Source organism: Tenrec ecaudatus, chromosome 18 (assembly GCF_050624435.1).
Source record: "Tenrec ecaudatus isolate mTenEca1 chromosome 18, mTenEca1.hap1, whole genome shotgun sequence".
Classification (NCBI taxonomy): Eukaryota; Metazoa; Chordata; class Mammalia; order Afrosoricida; family Tenrecidae; genus Tenrec; species Tenrec ecaudatus.
Window position 1 is genome coordinate 12,971,845 of NC_134547.1, and position 19,699 is coordinate 12,991,543.

Here is a 19,699-nt window from a genome sequence, read left to right on the forward strand (position 1 = left end):
CTCAGAAAACCCCAACAGCGCTATTGTGAGTTAGAATAGACTCAATGGCAGTGGGTTTCTTGGTTTATTTGGTATTCAGCTGGGGTGGTGGTGGGCGTATTATGGTACTGGTACACTGAGGTTATTATAGGATCGATGAAAATTCGGAATTAGGGGTAGGAGGTGGAGATTGGGAGATGGTGACGTTAGGGGGCTATTGGATATTGGTGGGAAATGTGGAGGCCATCTGGGGTAAGTCTAGGGGAACCCTGGTGGTCCAATGGTTACGTGTTGGCCTGCGACCCGTGTGGTCTGCAGTTCGAACCCACCAGCAACTCCGCGGGAGAAAGACTGAGCTCTCTCTACTCCAGTGCGAACGGTTACAGCCTTGGTCGGCCACAGGGGTTCACTATGAGTCAGCATCGACTATTAGTCAATAGCGCATCAGATGAAATCCTTGGAGAATTGCGGAGATACGAGCGGCCAGCACGGACCTCGGGGGCCTGGAGGATGTCAGTAGGACCACCGGCGGCCAGGCAGGTGAATGTTGAGCGTCTATGGAGAGACTGGCCATCCAGAATAGCTGGGACGTCACGCGGGGGCTTGGAAACGCGGGAGGCCTCTTCTAGCTGGTCCCTCCGTTGCTAGGCAAACGTTCTCAGGGCGCCGTTGCTAGGCACTTGCGTCCCCTCGGTGGCCACGCCCCCTCTCACCGCAGGAGCCAACCACCAGCCGATCGCCAGGCGTAGGCCCCGCCTCCCGCCTCGCCCCGCCCACAGCGCAAACGGTTGCCCGAGCGACCGCAGGAGCTGGTCCCGCCTTCCGACTCCGTTGCCAATCGAAGAGGCCTCGCCCGAGAGGCTCCCCTCCGCCACTTCCGGCGCGGGCCCGCGGCTTCCGGCGAGGGGCCCGGCGGCGGGCGGCGCTGGGGCAGCGGCGGGGCCCGGGGGGCGCCCAAGATGGCGGCGGGCGGCGCGGAGGGCGGCTCGGGCCCCGGCGCCGCCATGGGGGACTGCGCTGAGATCAAGTCGCAGTTCCGCACCCGCGAGGGCTTTTACAAGCTGCTCCCTGGGGACGGCACAGCCCGCAGGTCGGGGCCGGCGTCCTCGCAGACCCCGGCGCCGCCGCAGCCGCCGCAGCCCCCGCCCGGCCCGGCCTCCGCCTCCGGCCAGGGCGCCGCGGGCCCCGCGCCGTCCCCGCCGCCCGCAGGGCCCGGGCCCGCGCTGCCCGCCGTGCGCCTCAGCCTCGTGCGGCTCGGAGAGCCCGACGGCGCCGGTGCCGGGGAGCCGCCCGCCACGCCCGCGGGGTTCGGCGCGGGGGGAGACCGGGTCTGCTTTAACTTGGGGCGCGAGCTCTATTTCTATCCCGGCTGCTGCCGCCGCGGAAGCCAACGGGTGAGCCGCCTGCATCGTGGGGCCCGAGCGGGTGCAGGTTGGGGGTGTCCCGGAGAACCCCGGAGGGCTCCCGTATAGCTCGGAGTTCCGAGAGAGGAGCCTCCGGGGATTCTTGGAGGTGATGCAAATTCTGAAGGTTCATGGGCGGTGCCGGCCAGAGAAGCGGGCCGCCTGGGGAGAATGGCTCATCTATCGTTAGGTGGTGCTGGGGGTCTCGCTGGCCGTGGCGTGGGCTCCGGGGTGGTGAGTATCCTGGAGGGCTGATGGTCCATCTTTGAGATGATGGGTGCACTTGGGGAGGAGGTTTAGGCATTCTGCAGATGGGAGGGGGACCCCGACGGGATGCAGGCTCAGAAATGATCAGCGACACACGCCCCCCCTTCCCTCGCAACCCCCCCCCCTCTCCAGGTATTGCCCTTTGGAGGTGATGTAGGGGGGAAAGACTTGGGACGTGGCGAGCCGGGGTGGGTGGGGATGAATTCTGGAAGTGGTGGGAGAGACTGAGCAGCGATGGAAATCCAGATGGTGAATGAAATCATAAACGGACTTGGGGTTTAGGAGGTGAGGGTCCTGCAGGAAAGGAGACTCAAGCTGAGGGGAGAATTTGGAGGTTGGGAGACCCCGTGAGGGAGTCAGTCTCAGAGGGGCTGAGGCCTTGCAATTGAAGGGGAGCTCCTGAGAAGTGATGGGGCTCTCCAAGTCCAGAGGTGGTCACCCCAAACCAACCAGACCCATTGGATCTGATTCACCCAGTAAATAGAATAGAGCTCCCCCAGGCTGGAATGTGGACGCAGACTACCACATCTGTCTGCCGCACAGCAGGCTGGTGGGCTCTGACAGCCAACCTTTTTGGTAGCAGCTGTATGCTTAACCATCGCACCACCAGGGCTCCTTAGAGGGGACAGACCTTGCTCAAATTGGAGTCCTGGTGGTATAGTGATTACACATTGGGCTGCAAGATTAACAGCTAGAAACCACTATCTGCTTCATTGGGGTGAGACCACCAGGCTTTTTAACACACACCCCTGCCCCCTAAAGAGTTAAAATCTGAGAAACCCATTGGGGCAGTTCTTTCCTGTCCTGTGTTGTCCCCATGAGCCGGCATCGACTCGATGGCAGTGAGTTTGGTTTTTATAGTTTTCCACTGTGGTTAGGGGTGATCCTGAGTGTCAGGGACCCTATAGCAAAGGGGGTTCGTGGGCTTGCGAGTCCCGCTTGACCCTGAGGTTTGAGAGACTCCTGGAATTTGGGGGCAGGGGTGGGTGGGCCAGGGATATTGCTGGTCATGACCTTGCAGGAACTGGAAGTTCAGAGGCAGGGGAGACCCCCAGGCCCTGAGACTCTGGGCAGGGGAGTCCCTAGGTTATAGGGGGCCACTGCTTTGAGGAGGGTCCCACTTTGGGGCTGCCCTGTGGTTGTCAGGGCAAGGTTTTCTCCTTGGCTCTGTGATTTGGTTTAGGTTTCCGGTCTGTGGTTGCCCCTACCCTCTCCAGTCACCCATCCATCTACCCACTTCCCTTGGGGATCTGACCCAGCTTCCTCTTTGGGGGTGCCCTCCCCCTCACCTCGGCACCCTCTTCCAGTCCCCTCAGAAGTTGAAGCCATTAACCCCTTCTCCCCCTCTCTCAAGTCCATTGACCTCAACAAGCCAATTGACAAGCGGATCTATAAGGGCACCCAGCCCACCTGCCACGACTTCAACCAGTTCACCGCAGCCACCGAGACCATCTCCCTGCTGGTGGGCTTCTCAGCTGGCCAGGTGCAGTATCTGGACCTCATCAAGAAGGACACCAGCAAGCTGTTCAATGAGGAGGTGATTGCAGGGGAGGGGGGTGTCCCCAAGGCGCACAGACCTGTTCCTCTCCCCTCCCACCTCCGGCACACACCTGTGTGCTTGTTACACACACACACACACACACACACACACACACACGATTCGCCATGGGACTGCATCTCTGTGGGGCAGGACGAACATAGAAGGTGGGACGTGAGTTGGCATCTGTCCGTTGGGGTGAGAGAGGGCGGCTCATGGGGTAAGGGCTGAGGAGACTGACATGCACCCCAGAGTTCTCTTGGACCAATGGTGCCCATTTTGCAGATTAGAGAAGGGAATGGCTGAGGCCTGTGTGCGCCTCGAGTCCTTGGACTTCCAACTCTGCGCCCTGAGGGCTTTGGACGCAAACCCTGGCTGTGCCAAGTTCACACTGTGCGGCCCAGGGGAAGTGGCTGCCCCCTGCTGTCTCGGCCCCCTTTCTCTGCAAAATGGTGATTCTCTTTCAGACCTTACGGGACTGTAGTAGCTCAGGAAGAGTGCACAGTCTTGGGTGACTTGGTCCCAGAAGAGTGTGACCTTCGGGCTAGACTCCGCGCCAGGGGCAGGGCATGGCCGGGTCCATAGGCGGTGTGGAAATATTCTCAGGATGAGTGATTGGCCAGAGGGGACCAACACACCCCCAGCACGCAGTAGCTCCTCATCTCTCCAGGTCCCTGTGTGCGGGGCACCTCAGATGAGAGGGAACAAAGCAGACCAAACTCCTGGCCTCCTTGCCAGTTTCAGCCTAGCTGCAGGATGGGCACTTGGCAGACACCTTGATCGAACGTCAGTTACGTGCCAAACCGAAGGATGGAACAGGGACGGTGTGGGGGAGGTGGGGGCTGGTGTGTGTGGCAGGTTTGAAATGGGGGTGTTGAAGCATAGCTGAAGGAGATGAGGGCTACTAGCTGGGGTGCAGTTCATACACCCCCATCCCCAAATTGGGCAGCAGAAAGGCCGAGTTGAGGGGCAGCAGGGTGTCTGGGAGGAGCCAGGTCATGAGGATCTGGGAGGCCTTTACTTCTCTAGAGACAGAAGCTTCTAGAACAGACTTTCTCAACCTGGGCTTCTCTTCTGAACTTTAAAGCACAGAGATGACTTAGGAAATGGTTTTCCCAATGAGAGGCAACCAGGAATATTCTAGAATAAGGTGACCAGACATCCCAATTTTTAACAATTTACCACGTCCCACGGCGTTTTTAAAAAGCCCCGATTTCAAGCTAGGGTATACGGTTTTCGGCTGCCATGTGGCTATTTCACCAGGATAGGAGTTTTATCAATGGTGTCCCGCTTTACCAATGTTAAAATCTGGTCACCTTACTCCAGTGAGGCCCGAGGGTGTTAGGGCCTTTCTTTCCCTCCCAGAACCCTAGGTAAGAAAGCGGTGGGGGTGGTGCCCACTCCTCTCCCAGGCTGGCTGGCTGGCTGGCAAGCGTGTGGGTGGGTGTGCCGAGAAGGGGAGGCCAGCTGGAGGCCTGGGCAGGAGCCCAGCTGGGGGTCTCTGGCATTCTGAGGGGACAAGGAGAGGCCATCCAGCGTCTGGGTATGTTTTGCATGTCACGCTCTTGGGATTTGTGGGCTTGTTAAAGGCTGCGGGGCCGGGCCAGCCAGCCTACAAGGTTCTGGCCCCAGCCGTCCGTTCATGAGAGGCTTTTTGAGGCTCCTTGGGCTGGTGGGTGCTCTGGGGCAGGGAGAGAACCTTGAACCAGGGCGAGGAGGGCCGCAACCTCCCTGGGGTTTATTTTGTAGCCGAGCTGGTGTGTTAAAGCATGGCGTAAGCTGTCAGACAGCTAGCAGGCAGGGCGACACCTTTCTGAGAATAGTGTGTGTCTGGTCTGGTCTTTTACCTCGTGTGGGGGGCTGCTCTCCCAGGAGGGTCTGGGTCTAGGGCCCTTAGGGGGCTGGGGGAGGGCAGGAGGTCAGCCTGGGGCTTGCTGCCTTCTCCCGACCTCCCAGCCTGTCTTGCACCCCCCCCACCCCACGGCAGCGCCTGATCGACAAGACCAAGGTCACCTACCTGAAGTGGCTGCCCGAGTCAGAGAGCCTCTTCCTGGCATCGCACGCCAGTGGCCACCTGTACCTGTACAACGTCAGCCACCCGTGTGCCTCTGCGCCGCCGCAGTACAGCCTGCTGAAGCAGGGCGAGGGCTTCGCCGTCTACGCCGCCAAGAGCAAGGCACCCCGAAACCCCCTGGCCAAGTGGGCGGTGGGCGAGGGGCCGCTCAACGAGTTTGCCTTCTCCCCAGATGGCCGCCACCTGGCCTGCGTCAGCCAGGACGGCTGCCTGCGCGTCTTCCACTTCGACTCCATGCTCCTGCGCGGCCTCATGAAGAGCTACTTTGGGGGGCTGCTGTGCGTGTGCTGGAGCCCCGATGGGCGCTACGTGGTGACCGGCGGGGAAGACGACCTGGTCACCGTGTGGTCCTTCGCCGAGGGCCGCGTGGTGGCCCGAGGCCACGGCCACAAGTCCTGGGTCAACGCCGTGGCTTTTGACCCGTACACCACGCGGGCAGAGGAGGCGGCGGCCGGCGGGGACGGGGACCGGAGCGGCGAGGACGAGGACGAAGAGGAGCCCGCGGAGGCGGTGGGCACGGGCACGGGCGGGGGCGCCCCGCTCTCCCCGCTGCCGAAGGCCGGCTCCATCACCTACCGCTTCGGCTCGGCCGGCCAGGACACGCAGTTCTGCCTCTGGGACCTCACTGAGGACGTGCTGCACCCGCACGCGCCCCTGGCCCGCGCCCGCACCCTCCCGGGCACTCCGGGCACCACGCCGCCCGCCACCGGCACCTCGCGGGGCAGCAGCGAAGGCGGCCCGGGCCCCCTGCCCCGCTCGCTGTCCCGCTCCAACAGCCTCCCGCACCCCGCGGGCGGCAAGGCGGGCGGCCCCGGGGGCACCGCTGAGCCGGGCACCCCGTTCAGCATCGGCCGCTTCGCCACCCTGACGCTGCAGGAGCGGCGGGACCGCGGCGCCGACAAGGAGCACAAGCGCTACCACAGCCTGGGGAACATCAGCCGCGGGGGCGGGGACAAGCCCAGCGGCCCCGCCCCGCGCAGCCGCCTGGACCCCGCCAAGGTGCTGGGCACGGCGCTGTGCCCGCGCATCCATGAGGTGCCCCTGCTGGAGCCGTTGGTGTGCAAGAAGATCGCGCAGGAGCGCCTGACGGTGCTGCTCTTCCTGGAGGACTGCATCGTCACGGCCTGCCAGGAGGGCCTCATCTGCACGTGGGCCCGGCCCGGCAAGGCGGTGAGTGCCCGCAGCACCCGAGCCGCGTCTGGGGCAGCCAGTGGCTGCCAGGCAGGAAGACGGCCCCGCGTGGCCAGGTCGCCCCTCCCGACACTCAGAGCAGGCCATCTAAGCACATCTGGGGGCCCACCTGCCAGCCCAGACCTGGGGGACCAGCTGGTACTTCTGCTCACAACCAGATCCTGGCGGACCCCCCTCTAGCCTCTCTGCCATCAGCTGCTCCCTAGCAGAGACCCTTTACTATGGGCCCTGGGTGGCTGTGGGGCACGGGGACTGTGCAGAGGCAGGAACTGGCCTTGGGAGGGAGGCTCAGGACTGGGGGTTCAAGACCTGCTGCCAGGTGGGCAGGTCTCAGATTCCCTGTCATGCCCCTGGAAGGGCAGATCTGGAGTCTCAGAGGCCTGGATCCTGAGAGGGCCAGGGCAACCGCAGCCCAGGAAGTCTGGCCGCTGGGATCGAGGGCAGTTGATGAGGCCTGAAGGAGACCCCTCTGTCACCCTAGTTCCCAGATGAGACCGAGGCCCAGACAGGGGAAGGAAGTTGGCCCAGGTCACCCAGAAAGTCAGTGGTAGAGGTAGGAATGAGTGCCCTTTCCAGACCCTTTCCCAAATCAGACAGGACCCCCAACTGCCCCTCTCCTTCCCCCTTCCCAGCCTGCCCCTTCTGCTTGGGCCAGTGGTGGGGCAGGGAGGCGAGCTGAGAAGGCTGCCCAAGCCTAGAGCGGGGGTCTTAGTCCAGAGTGGGGTGGGCTGTGGGGCCAGGGTAGGGTGGCCCCTCCCCAGGGCCTAGCCTAGTTAGTCTCTAACCCCTCCTGTCTCCCCCTCCTCTTCCCCAGGGCATCTCTTCCCAGCCTGGCAACTCCCCAAGGGGCACAGTGGTGTGAGCAGTGGTCTCTGGTCAACCCTCCACCCCTCAGCCACTTGGCTACAGCGACCACCCTGCTGACCTCACCGATCAACATATTAACAAGACTAACCGTGGCGGATGGATTGCTTTGTCCCCCTCCCCCCACCCTGCACAAATTTGGGGGGCAGAGGGTCCCCCAGACTGGGGGGTATAGCAGCCCATGTGGCCTCAGCCTCATCCCCACCCACTGCCAAGTATGGTGACCCCTTCCTCCGAGACATCAGTGTTACCCACGTCCCTGTCCCCAGCATGTGACTGGTCACCCACGAGCGTGCCAGCTCTCTGCCAGGTGCCACTGCGTCCGGCGGGCAGGACCAGGGGGTGGCTGCCCCTTCCCCAGCCCCCACCTGCCCTTGGTGTTGTCTGTACACGTTCCAGAGTGTTAAATTATGGTCGCCCCTCAGGGCCTCCCCGTCCCCCAGGACCTCTTATTTATACTAAAATTCTCATTTTTAGAGCTCCAGGCCCAGCTTGTCTGTCCCCTTTTGGGGAGATCTGGGAGGGGAGAGCCCACTTGAGCTGTGTGTGTGTGTGTGTGTGTGTGTGTGTGTCTCCCCCCACCTGAACCGAAGGTTGAGCTCAGGGTTTGCCACCCCATGTCCTGCCCGCGAGGCCTGGAAGTGGAGTCTCTGCTGGGGGCACTAACTGGCCCACCCTGAGCAAGGCTCCTTCCTCCAGCCAGCGAGTAGCCAGGAACCCTTCTCCAACCCTCTTGGGAGGGTTTCCAAGGGGTCTGAAGAGCCAGAACCTTCTGGAGAGGGGGCCTGGGAGTTCTCACAAGCACCTCTGGGGAGACCCCGACTACGGGTCTTGGTGGCCCAGAGGACCTGGCTTGGGGCTAAGTGCCCCTCTCCAGAACCATCCACCCCAGGGGAAGGACAACTCCAATCAAATGCCCTAGCCAACCAGCCACAGGGAGTGGTAGCTTCCCACCCCGCCCGTCACCCCCCGAAATGTTTTCTGTTTCTAATCCCAGCCCTGGCAGGAATGTGGCTGCCCGGCCAGGCTCCAAGGAGCTATTCTGGGGTCTCCTTTGCCTGGGGCTGGGTGCCTGTTCCCCCAGGCTTTTACCCAGGGGTCACACCTGGTCCTGGCTCCTAGGGGCCGCCCCCTCCCCCTCTGAGTTTCCCCTCACTGCCCCTTCCCAGCTTCCCCCCCAAAAAAAGGAGTTAGTGTAAAACCAAGGGCTTGAGAGCTAAATTTAACTGTCCTGAAGTTGGAATCCATGGCTGAGTCACCCGAGAAGCTGCCCTGGCCTCTGGGGGGCCCCCCTTCCTAGGGCCTCAACTGCTCCCCCCCCCCACTACCCTGGGTGGAGGGTGGGCAGGATCACAACAGTTCCTCTGGGGGATTCGAGAGCTGGGTAGCAGCCACACCTGCAGTTTTTCTTGCCTTAAGACAAGATTTTATTGGGGGCGGAGTTTGAGAATTAAAATTCTACACATACACAGACACTCATCTAATACAGAGGAGCTCAGAGAGGCTGGAAGGAGTGGGGGTGTTGGCTGCTGAGGGGTTAAGGCCAGGAGGCGGGAGGGGGGCTGGACCGAAGGGGTGGGGAGAAGAGGCGGAGGCTTCAGCAGAGAAGTGGTCAGAGAGGCCCAGGGGACAGCCAGGGACAGACAGCCATGCGGCTGGGGCCCCGGGGCCTGGACAGGGGCTGCTGGGCCCCGTGACACGCAGAGGGGAGCCCCCGGCCTGGGGCAGGGCCATGGTGCTCGCTGGCAGACATGGCAGCCGAGGTGCGGCTGAAGCAGCTCCAGCGACTGGCGTTGGACCCTGGCTTCCTGGGGCTGGAGGCCCTGCTGGACCTTCTCCTGAGCGTCCACCAGGAGCTGGAGATCTCCGACCTGGCCCAGGACAAGTACGTGGCCGATTTCCTACAGTGGGGTGAGTGCCTGCAAGGACCTCCCCCCCGCAGGGCAGAAGCCAAGGGGCTGGGGCAGAGGCAGAAGGTGGGTCCAAGCCAAGGGCCCTTTTTTTTGGGGGGGGGAATTCAATGGATATGGGGAGGCCCATCCATTCACAGAAATTTGAATCGATACTGGGGTGACATGTTCCCCAGCCACCCTGGACAGGCAGAGGGGTCAGCAGAGGCTAGGGCACCATCGTGACTCAGGCTGGACTGGTCATAGCATACCCTAGGCCTCTTCCCCCCATCCTCTAAAGCTAGGCCTAGAGACAGGCTAGCAGCCCCATCTCCTGAGACCCTCCCCCAAATGGGCCCTCTTACACTGGCTCTCCTGAGAACAGGGCAGGCACGGAGGGGAGACAAGCTGTGGGGCAGCTGCCAGGGGCGAGGTCAGCAGGCAGGTGTTCGGCGCCAGTCTCCAGCTGCTCCAACAGGTGCCCAGGCTCTGAAGGGGTCAGTGACTCAGGCCCTGGGGGAAAACTAACTGCAGACAGGCGCCACCCAGCACCCCCTCGATCCCCGATTCAGACAACCGCCAGGCATCTCAGTGGCTCCTCACTCTAGGTTCCGTGCCCTCACCATGGGCTGGTCCTTCGTAGCTTGCAGGGGCCAGCAATTGCTTCCTGGGCCCCCTAACCCAGGACCCCAACCTTCTCAGTGTCCCCTTGTGCCTCACAAGGTCCTTACAGGCAAATCAACTAGCCTGGGGGTCATGAGGAAGAAACACATCTCAGTCTCTGCCTTGCTGTCCCCCTTCCCTTACACATAGCTCCCCCACCCCACCCTCCAGCCCCAACTGCCAACCTAGGACTCTGGTTTCTATCAGTCTGACACCTGCCACTCTGTCCCTCCACTCGCCTGCCCCTCAGGGGTTTGCACTGGCCTTGGTTTCAGTATGTCACTGTCTAACCGATTCCTGCCACCCTGCTCTCCCCAACTCCCTCCACACCAGTGTCCTGTGCTCTGGGTCCCAGGCCTGGGCCTCTCTGAGGTGGGACAGTGGCCAGCAGACAGGCCATTCAGCTCCTGCAAAAAACCTCCCCGCTGCCACCACCAAGTCCTTAGTAACTGCTCCCACCCCTTTTCTGCAGAGGCTGCAGCTCTACTGGCTGGGTAAACTGAGGCCCGGGTGGGGGGCAGGGGTCTGATTCTTCTGGAAAGAACACTCCTTTTGTGGCCTGCAGCGGCGAGTGGCCCCTCCCCGCAGGCGCCAGGCCGGGGAGGGGGCCTGGGTTCCCCCGCTGCCTTAAAAGGGTGCAATGTGTTGGCGCTCTCTGCTCTCTCCTCGCCAGCCAGCTAGCCTGGGGCCCAGCCGGCATTTCACTGCCGGCCACTTTTATGCAGTCTGAGCCTGTTGCCCGCGAGAACCCACCCAGTCCCTACTCCTCCACCTCTGAGCACTGGCTTGCCTTCCTCTCCCCGCACCCACACCGCGCCCCTACTGCCCGCGGAACATTTCAAGCCTTGGGACCCAGGGCCAGTAACAAACGCTCTCTGAGCCTTAGTTTGCCGGCCTGTAAACAAGGGGTAGGGGCACGATCTGGATGGGTGCCTACCCCCCCCCCCGCCCCCCCCCCGCCCCGCTGGCACGATCCCCTTCCTGGGCCTCGGGCTTAGAGATCCCCAGGGGAAAAGGCCCGTGCTTGGGCCAGCACCCAAGACGGAAGTCCTGGCGCAGTAGGATCCAGGAGCCGGCCTGGATCCCAACGTCTCCTCGGGTTGGGGGGTATGGTGCTGCCCGAGGCTTGTCTGGGGCCTCCCCGTCTGCAGGTGTCTGCTAACCTGGTCCCCAAAAGGCTTCTCCGGGAGGAAACGGCCTTTTGGGGGTCCCTCTGTGGCTACATGTGGGAGCCGGTGTCCAAGGGGAAACTGAGACAGCGAGCGAAGGAATCTGAAGGGGCATGAGAGGGAAACTCAGAGGCAGCGCTGGGGCAGGGAGAAGGCGGTACCCACCGAGGGGCAGAGGTGGGGCTCCCCTCCGTCTCCCCAGTGATCCGCAGTTCTTGGCCCTCCTCAGCGGAGCCCATCACGGCGAGGCTTAAGGCAGTTCGACTGCAGAGGGATGACTTCGAGATTCTGAAGGTTATCGGACGCGGGGCGTTCAGCGAGGTGAGCCGCGAGCTCGGCGAGGCCGGAGCCTCGGCAGTGGGCGGGGCCGGAGCCTCGGCAGTGGGCGGGGCCGCAGAAATTGTTGAATGGCACACCGCTGGAACCGCCCACTCGCCGAGGCTGTGGGCGGGGCTTGATGCGGGTGGGCGGGGCTAGAGGGTGGATTCCCCGGCGGGGCAGGGATGGGGTGGAGGGCGGCGCGGGCCAGACCCCGGGCTACCAGCACCACCTCCGCCCGCGCCGCCGCCCCGTCTCGGCCTTCAGGTAGCGGTGGTGAAGATGCGGCAGTCGGGCCAGGTGTACGCCATGAAGATCATGAATAAGTGGGACATGCTGAAGAGAGGAGAGGTGAGGGCCGGGGCCGGGGGTGCCTGGAGGACGTAGCTTCCCGCCGGCCGTCGGCTCCAGCTACACCTGGTGGCCCGCAGGTGTCGTGTTTTCGTGAGGAGAGGGACGTGCTGGTGAACGGGGACCGGCGCTGGATCACGCAGCTCCATTTTGCCTTCCAGGACGAGAACTACCTGGTGAATGAAGGCCGGGGATGCCTGCGGGGGAGCCTCTTGAGGTCTCCCAAGGACCTTTCTTACTTGGGCGGGGAACTCTGTGCAAGGCTGTCTCCTTTGGGGGTGCCCTCTCCTGGCAGTGAGAGGGCTCTCCAGGGTCTCTATGTTGGGTCACTGGGCAAGGGTCACAGGGGACCTAGTCTCTGGGAGTGGGCGGTGTCTGGAACCTCACCCCTCAATATCGGTCAAATCTGGGGAGAACTTTCTTGTTCTGGGACAGAGAGGGGGACTCTGATTTGGTCTGGGATCTTGGGGTCTCCATAGGGGTTGGGGCTGTGTGTTCTCTGCCGGTGGATAGGTCTTTGTCCCAGGTGATCTGCGAGCAGCCCAGACGGGCAGCTGATCCCCGCCTGCGACACGCCCCCTCGCAGTACCTGGTCATGGAATACTACGTGGGCGGGGACCTGCTAACACTGCTGAGCAAGTTTGGGGAGCGGATCCCCGCTGAGATGGCGCGCTTCTACCTGGCCGAGATCGTAATGGCCATAGACTCAGTGCACCGGCTAGGCTACGTGCACAGGTGGGCGAGCAGAAGGGAGGGAGACCTTATGGACCGGGCCTGGAGAAAGGCCGTTCAGATGGGGGCTCAGGAGGGCAGGGTTGTAAAGCCTGAGTGGGTCCGTGGGCCCCCAGAGTGATGGCAAAGCTTGAATCCCAGAAGGGCATTGCGTTCTAGCGGGCCTGAAATCTGGAGCGGACTCTTGTCTAGGGTGCCCTGGGTGCGGGCCTGAGGAGGGCAGCCCAGACTCATAGACTCCCTTTGGAGGCGGTCTGGGGGCGTGGTCTTGAGATGGGCCCTGGAGCGGACAGCTCCTTAAAGGGGCTACCTAAAGGGGCGGGCCTGGCTGGCATGGGAGGCGCCCTTACCTTCCCACGTCTCTCGCTGCCCCAGAGACATCAAGCCGGACAACATCCTTCTGGATCGCTGCGGCCACATCCGCCTGGCCGACTTTGGCTCCTGCCTCAAGCTGCAGGAGGACGGAACGGTGAGCCGGTGCGCCCACTGCACGGCAATGCGGGGTACCGAAAGCTCCAGCGCGTAGACGCGGCGGGAACGCGAAAGGGGCAGGGCTTATAGTGCGGGGGGCGCGGTCATCTTGGGGGCGGGGCGGGATCAAACCACAAAGGAGCAGGAGGTGTTCTGGGCTTGGATAGGCGGAGGGGTGGAGCTTGAGGACGAGGATGGAGTCCGAGCCCCGAAGAGGGGCAGGGCCTGACCTCAGCTCTGCACCTGTGGCACAGGTACGCTCGCTGGTGGCCGTGGGCACCCCGGATTACCTGTCCCCGGAGATCCTGCAGGCTGTGGGCGGCGGGCCCGGGACTGGCAGCTATGGGCCCGAGTGTGACTGGTGGGCCTTGGGAGTGTTCGCCTACGAAATGTTCTACGGGCAGACCCCCTTCTACGCTGACTCCACGGCGGAGACCTACGGCAAGATAGTCCATTATAAGGTGAGCGAGTGCCCCCTCCAGGTAGGTCCCTGCACATGACCCTGGGGCTAACAGCTGCCCACCCCCCTTGCCCGCAGGAGCACCTGTCCCTGCCCCTGGCTGACTCAGGAGTCCCCGAGGAGGCTCGAGACCTCATCGAGAGGCTGCTGTGTCCCCGGGAGACACGGCTGGGCCGGCGTGGAGCGGGTGACTTCCGGGAACATCCTTTCTTTCTTGGCCTCGACTGGGACGGGCTCCGCGACAGCGCACCCCCGTTTACACCCGACTTTGAGGGCGCCACGGACACGTGTAACTTCGATGTGGTGGAGGACGGGCTCACTGCCATGGTGAGCGGGGGCGGGGTAGGTACCTATCCCCATTCCTCCTCCCCATGGCTGGGCTGAAGGGATTGCCTAGGACTGCGGATCCTGCCCTTGGTGAACCAGACCCAGTGTTCCTAGCCAGTGACACTTCCAGGGGTCAAGAGTAGAACTAGGGAGACCCAGAACAGACCAGGAAAGGCTTCGGGGCGTGGGGGTGGGGGATACAAGAGTGGAAACGTGTAGAATGAAGGGAAAGGCCCAGAGCGAAAGCTCTCTCCCTGACGCACCTCTCTGGTCAGGTTGTGCAAGTTATGCCAAGAGTATGTGCTCAGGCTTGGGTGCCCTTGTGTTGGGGCACCCATCTGCCCTGCGGCGTGTCCCACCCCCCTGGTCCACAGAGCACATACATAGCACCTGGGGCAGGTGGCAGCAAGATTCAAGAAATCCTGGGGGCAGGGGCCCTCATTCCAGCCCTGCCCACGGCTGGTTGAGTCTGCCCTTGTTTTGTGCAGGATACGCTGTCAGACATGCGGGAGGGCGCACTGCTGGGGGTCCAGCTGCCTTTTGTGGGCTACTCCTACTCCTGCATGGCCCTCAGGTAAGGGCCAGCCCTGCTGCCTCCTGAGAACGGGTGGGACCAGGGTGCCAGCTCTGGAGGTCCCTGGGCTTGAAGGTGCCCCACATGCCCTGGCGTCTGAAAAAGCAAACTCACTGCCCTCAAGTCCATTCCTCCTCAGAGCCATCCCCTTAGTGTTCTCTCAGCTATGATTGACGGACACAAGGCAGCCGGTGGGCTCGAGCTGCCGGGCCGCAGGTTAGCAGGAGAGTGCTCAACCATTGCACCACCAGGTAGAGGTGGAACTGTGGGGACCTTAAAAGTCTGAGCTCACACTTCAAGAGAGGCCAGAGTTGTAAAGAACTTATCATTCTACAGCCAATTCATAAAGCTAGTAGCAGCCTTGTGTATTCTTCCAACCTGTGACTTTGAGTTTTAAAGTCCACGAGGGCACAGAGAGGACCCTGAGGCACGGGAGTACACCTCTTCCTTACCATCCATGGTGACAGCCCACACATGCATCCAGCCACTCCCAGGGCCACAGTGTCCCAAAAGACAGTCACTACACGAATAGTAGGTTCCCAGCCACCGAAAAGAAAATTCAAAAACAGAAGCACAAAAGAGTGGACGCAGCTTCAGACCCGGAAAGGACAAGACTGCTTTCGACCCTGGAAGGCGGAGCAGAACTGCCCTGCAGTGTCAAGTTCCACCCCCACCCCCAGGCTGCCTACCTTTTCGGAACCCTTGGGCCACATCCTCCTCCAGAGCGACCTGTGGGTTCGAAACTCCACCCATTTTGGTTGGTGCCTGAGCATTTTAACCACTGTGCCACCAGGCCAGAAATCGGGTGCAAATGAAGGGACAGAGATGTGAGGAAGACAGAGTCAATAGTCAGGGAGGCCCTTCTGGTGAGGGCAGATGCCGCCATCCGTCATTTCTGAGAGCCTTTCCTGCCAGATGATGGACTGGACGGGATGGAAACACTACCAACTGATTCCAAGGGTCAGGCCTCAAAACTCTGTCCAAGAAGCTCGTGGAAAAATGGCTAGAAACGATAGCAAGATGTCTACACAGACTTGTTAAAGGTTCTTGGTCTAGCCGAATTTGGTTAACAAATTCTTGGTTGCTTATTCAGGAAAAAAAAGGAAGCCACCATATTAGCGATGATCCCTGGTGTAGACAGGACATACATACACACACACACACACACACACACACACACACACACACACACACACGGAACTTGTTCTCCAGTTTGCTTCTGCTATTGGTCAGCATGTTGCCAATTCCACGCTGCTAGTATGGACTGATTGGATGGATGAGTTGGTCCTCGGAGATGCACTTTTGAAAAGAAATGCACATGGAATGTTTTATTGTGGTTTCGGTGAAGACTGACACAGCGTTTGAGGGTCCCTTTCCACAATCGCTACAAGTTGGGTTACTCTAACCGGAGTGGGTGGGTGGCCTTGAAGGTGGGGCTGGCCTTCCCTTCCTTTCTCCTGTTCCCCAGAGACAAAGAGGGCCCGGGCCCCACACCCATGGAACTGGAGGCCGAGCCATTGCCTGAGCCACCTGAGCAAGCCCTGGGCCTGGAGCCAGTGCCTGCAGTTTTCCCACCGGAATCGACAGTAAGTGTGTGTGTGAGGTGGCGGGAGGGCGGGGAGGTGGCCTGAGGGACAGTCTGAGGGCTCCCAGAAGCTCTGGCAGTCAAGGGCCACTTGCCTGCCGGGTCAGACAGGGAAAATAAGCAGAGGTAATACGACTTCAGGCGGAGATGTTCGCTGGGAAGAAATGGAAACCGGTCAAGAGAACAGTGTTCACTGGGAGTGGGCTCCCTGATGGGGGGAGGGGGGGTTGTCTTTGAGCTGAAATCCCAGAGGACCAGCCAAGTAGGGGGTGGGAAGTGGTGACTTCATGAGACAGAGTGGAATTGCCACAGATGAGTTTTTTTCCCCCCTGGCTGTAATCTTTTCTCCTCAAGTGGAGTCACTGCAAGGTCAGTTGGAAGTGCCCACCTCTGTTAGCAGCTGCTCAGTTCACCACTGACAGGTGGGTCCTCATGAGGGTCAAAATGACTTAGGCTCCACACCGCAATCTTTATGAAGGCCGACCATGCGTTCAAACCTCTGACCTCTCTGTTATCAGCCAAGCCCCGAACCACTGGGCCACCCAACAGGGCTCTGGAGAACAAAGCAAAGCTACTTCCAGGGAGTCAATTCCGACTCCTGGTGCACCTCATTGATCGGGTTTCCCAGGCCGAGCAGGCATCTGGCGGATTTTGAACCACTGACCTTGGGGGTAGCAGTCCAACACTTACCCAAAGTGGCCCCCCAGAGACCCCTGCAGAGGAGGTTAGGGAGGCTCAACTGAGATGAGACAGATGTAAAGGCTGGCCCAGCCAGCAAGCAGATCTTCTCTGGGGCCCTGGGGAGCTGAAGAGGTTCTGAGCACAGGAGGACCAGGGCCAGGCTGAGGTGGTGTTTGAGACATAGCTCTTAGTTACTGGGGTGCAGGTGAGGGAACCAGATTCACCGCTGGAGACCAGGCAGGGGGCTAGAGGTGTCTGGATTCAAAGAAATCTGGGGGGTGGGAGTGGAGGAGTGCAGGGAACCTGGGCTGAAATCCATGCTCAAACCTCCCTGAGCCCTGTTCCCCACACCCCCCACCCCTACCTGCAGGCAGAAGCGGCGGCCCTGACCCAGGCGTCTGAGGTGACGGTGGCTGAGGTGGCAGTGGCGGTGGCTGAGGTGGCAGTGGCGGAGGTGACGCTTCGGGAGCTCCAGGAAGCCCTGGAGGAGCAGGCGCTCTCCAGGCAGAGCCTGAGCCAGGAGCTGGAGGCCATCCGTGCGGCCAACCAGAACTTCGCCAGGTCAGGGCCGGGGCGCGGGCGGAGCCCGTGGCAACCCACCACAGCCCCTCCAGCCCGGATCTCCGACCCTTACCCCCCCCTCCCCACCCCCCACAGTCAGCTCCGAGAGGCCGAGGCCCGGAACCGAGACCTGGAAGCGCACGTCCGGCAGCTGCAGGAGCGGATGGAGGAGTTGCAGGCGGACGGAGCTGCAGGCAAGCCCCCCACCCACCTCCTTCCAGAGGGCGCCCAGCAGGGGCGGGTGTGGGGAGGCGAGGGACCCCGGCTGGGCATGCCGCACCACCGCCCTTCCACGCGTCCTACGCCTTTCTCTTCTCCTTCCAGCTGTCACGGGGGTCCCCAGTCCCCGGGCCACGGAGCCACCTTCCCATGTAAGACCCTTCTCTTTTCCCTGCTGGCCCCTTCTGCCAACCCCTGGGGCGCACACCTCCCCCTCCTTTAACTCCCCCACACTGATTAGAGCAGCTCGCCCTTGGTGATGACACCTTCCAAGATCGCTAGATTCCCTCCCCCACCTCGACGCCCCTGGCTGTCACTTCCCCCCTTTGCCCCCCAGCTCAGGGCGGTCGGGCTGGGCTCCGATCGGGTCACCTGTCCCTTCTCTCTTCAGCTAGATAGCCCCCCGGCCGTGGCTCTGGGCCAGTGCCCGCTGGTGGGGCCAGGCCCCATGCACCGCCGCCACCTGCTGCTCCCTGCCAGGGTATGTCCGGCTGCCCACGCCCACCCGCATGCGTCCACAGCCTTGCTCTCTCCCCGCGTCCCGCGCAGCCTCCGCTTAGCAGCGCCTCTGCTCGCCTGCGCCCACCGGGGGAGGAGGGGAGGGGAAAGTGCGCGGAGCAGCCAATCAACAAAGGCCGCTCAGTAGCAGCCAATCAAGAGCTAGAACGAGGTGTGGGGTTGGGGCTACGAACCACAGCTGCGCTGGCTGGCGGGGGCGGGACCGCGGATCAGTTTGTGGGCGTGGCGAATCGCTGTAGCCAATGAGGAGAATGTCGTCGGTGGCTGACCCCTCCCTCTCCCGCCGCACCCCGCAGGTCCATAGGCCTGGCCTACCGGAGGCGCGTTCCCTGTTCTTGTTCGCCGCTGCTCTGGCTCGTGCCGCCGCCCTGGGCGGCACTCGGCTGGTGGCCCGCGCCGGCCACTTCGTCCCGGCCAGGCGTCGTCCCGGAGCCGCCTCCGCCCCCTGAACCCTAGACCCCCAGCCTGTCCTCCACCCAGGCTCCGCAGGAGTGCTGGATGACCCGGGCCCGCCCCCCAAAGCGCTCTCCGGGCTTCCCGCGCCAACCCTGTGATCCGGGCGGCCGGGGAGGGTGGAGCGGGGTCTGCGGCCGGAGACCGCAGCTCGAGGGAGACCGCAGCCGGGGATCATCCGGCTGATGTGGGGCACCGCGGACCACCTTCCTCCTCCGGCTGGGCGCGGGGGAGAAACTGCTCTGCAGAGAAGGCAATGGGGCAGGGGCTTGGCCGGCCGTTCTTCACCCTCCATAGCCACCCACCCACATTCGGCTCGCAAGCCACGCGCCTAGTGCACCGGGTCCTGCTCTCGGAACCCTCTTGCCTTTGCCAGCCCTGCTTTTTCTAGGACTCTTGCGCCCCTCCTCACTTGTGACGCTCTCGGAGCTGTGGCCGGCTCCGTCCGTTCGGCAGTTTGGGGTATTTATTGACCTTTTCCTACGACTTGCCGACCGGCCCCCGCACCCCAGGCCCCTGATCCTAATCCACGTTTGGGATGCACTGAGACCCCCGCCCCCTTACATTCCTCGGTATTTATTGTTTCTTCCCCACCTAGGACCCCACCCCCGACCCTCTTCAATAAAAATCCCTCTGGCCCTCTCGAAACAGCCCACCGCATCTATTCAATTCGGGTTGCGGGGCGGGAAGCTACTCGACGAGCCAATCAAAAAGCGAGTGGACCTGGCCAATGGCCTGAGGCTTAGCTAGCGGGACGTGCAGTGGCCGAATCAGGCCGCGAGGGGCTGGGGGTGGGGCTTCCACGTCTGGCCAATCGGAGAGAGCGGGCGGGGCCTCCGCCGCCCCGGCCAGCTGTGCCCCAGCTGTGCTACCCGGGGCTTTCGGGGCCGGGCCCGCAGCGCGCGCGGCCAGCCCGCCTCATTGCGCCTGCGCACGCCACGCGCATCCGCTCCGAGCCTGGAGCGGGAGAAAAGTTGCAAACTTTCTCGCCCGCTTCCCTCGCCCCTCCTCCCAACCCGACCCGCCCCCCTGCGGAGCCGGGAATTCCGAGGGGCGGAGCGCAGGCTGAGATGGGGTGTGTGTCTGGGGCGGCGGGGGGGGGGCGCCTCCGGAGGACCCTGGAGACGGAGGCGTGCTGGAGCTTAGTTTCCGGGCGGAGAAGACTTTGCGCCCTTAGCCCTCCGGGACGGCCCGTTACCCTCTTCGTGGTTCCGACGGGGAAACTGAGGCCCTGAGTCCGACGCACACGCGCGGCCAGAGGCGGGGGGTGGGAAAACAAAGAAACAATCACGGACTGACGGGGAGGGGGGCGGACACACAGGCACAGGCGTCGGGACTGAAACCCGGGTGGGCGAGGCGAGCTTGGCCGGACCCTGGGCGGGGGACGCCGGGCAGGCCGGGGGAGCTGCTCG

At 62.5% G+C, this 19,699-nt stretch overlaps 2 protein-coding genes across 9 annotated transcripts; both read left to right on the forward strand.

Annotated features, from left to right (window-relative positions):
* Positions 1-863: 863 nt before the first annotated feature.
* On the forward strand, positions 864-7,799 carry DMWD (DM1 locus, WD repeat containing). 2 transcript variants are annotated; one of them, XM_075537613.1, is made up of 5 exons: positions 864-1,373; positions 3,004-3,186; positions 5,174-6,430; positions 6,933-7,004; positions 7,266-7,799. In XM_075537613.1, the coding sequence occupies exons 1-5, from the start codon at positions 939-941 to the stop codon at positions 7,311-7,313; spliced, it is 1,995 nt and encodes a 664-aa protein (XP_075393728.1). In that variant the 5' UTR covers positions 864-938; the 3' UTR covers positions 7,314-7,799. The 2 variants fall into 2 exon arrangements, with proteins under 2 accessions (XP_075393728.1, XP_075393730.1); XM_075537615.1 differs by lacking the exon at positions 6,933-7,004 and having other exon boundaries at positions 866-1,373.
* A 1,111-nt stretch (positions 7,800-8,910) lies between these two features.
* Positions 8,911-18,947, forward strand: DMPK (DM1 protein kinase). 7 transcript variants are annotated; one of them, XM_075537617.1, is made up of 15 exons: positions 8,911-9,226; positions 11,266-11,357; positions 11,622-11,705; positions 11,786-11,881; positions 12,292-12,440; positions 12,813-12,906; positions 13,163-13,369; positions 13,447-13,710; positions 14,184-14,269; positions 15,738-15,855; positions 16,906-17,096; positions 17,193-17,290; positions 17,421-17,467; positions 17,707-17,796; positions 18,131-18,947. In XM_075537617.1, the coding sequence occupies exons 1-15, from the start codon at positions 9,067-9,069 to the stop codon at positions 18,281-18,283; spliced, it is 1,929 nt and encodes a 642-aa protein (XP_075393732.1). In that variant the 5' UTR covers positions 8,911-9,066; the 3' UTR covers positions 18,284-18,947. The 7 variants fall into 7 exon arrangements, with proteins under 7 accessions (XP_075393732.1, XP_075393731.1, XP_075393736.1 ...); XM_075537616.1 differs by having other exon boundaries at positions 17,711-17,796; XM_075537621.1 differs by having other exon boundaries at positions 13,447-13,695.
* The last annotated feature ends 752 nt before the right edge of the window (positions 18,948-19,699 follow it).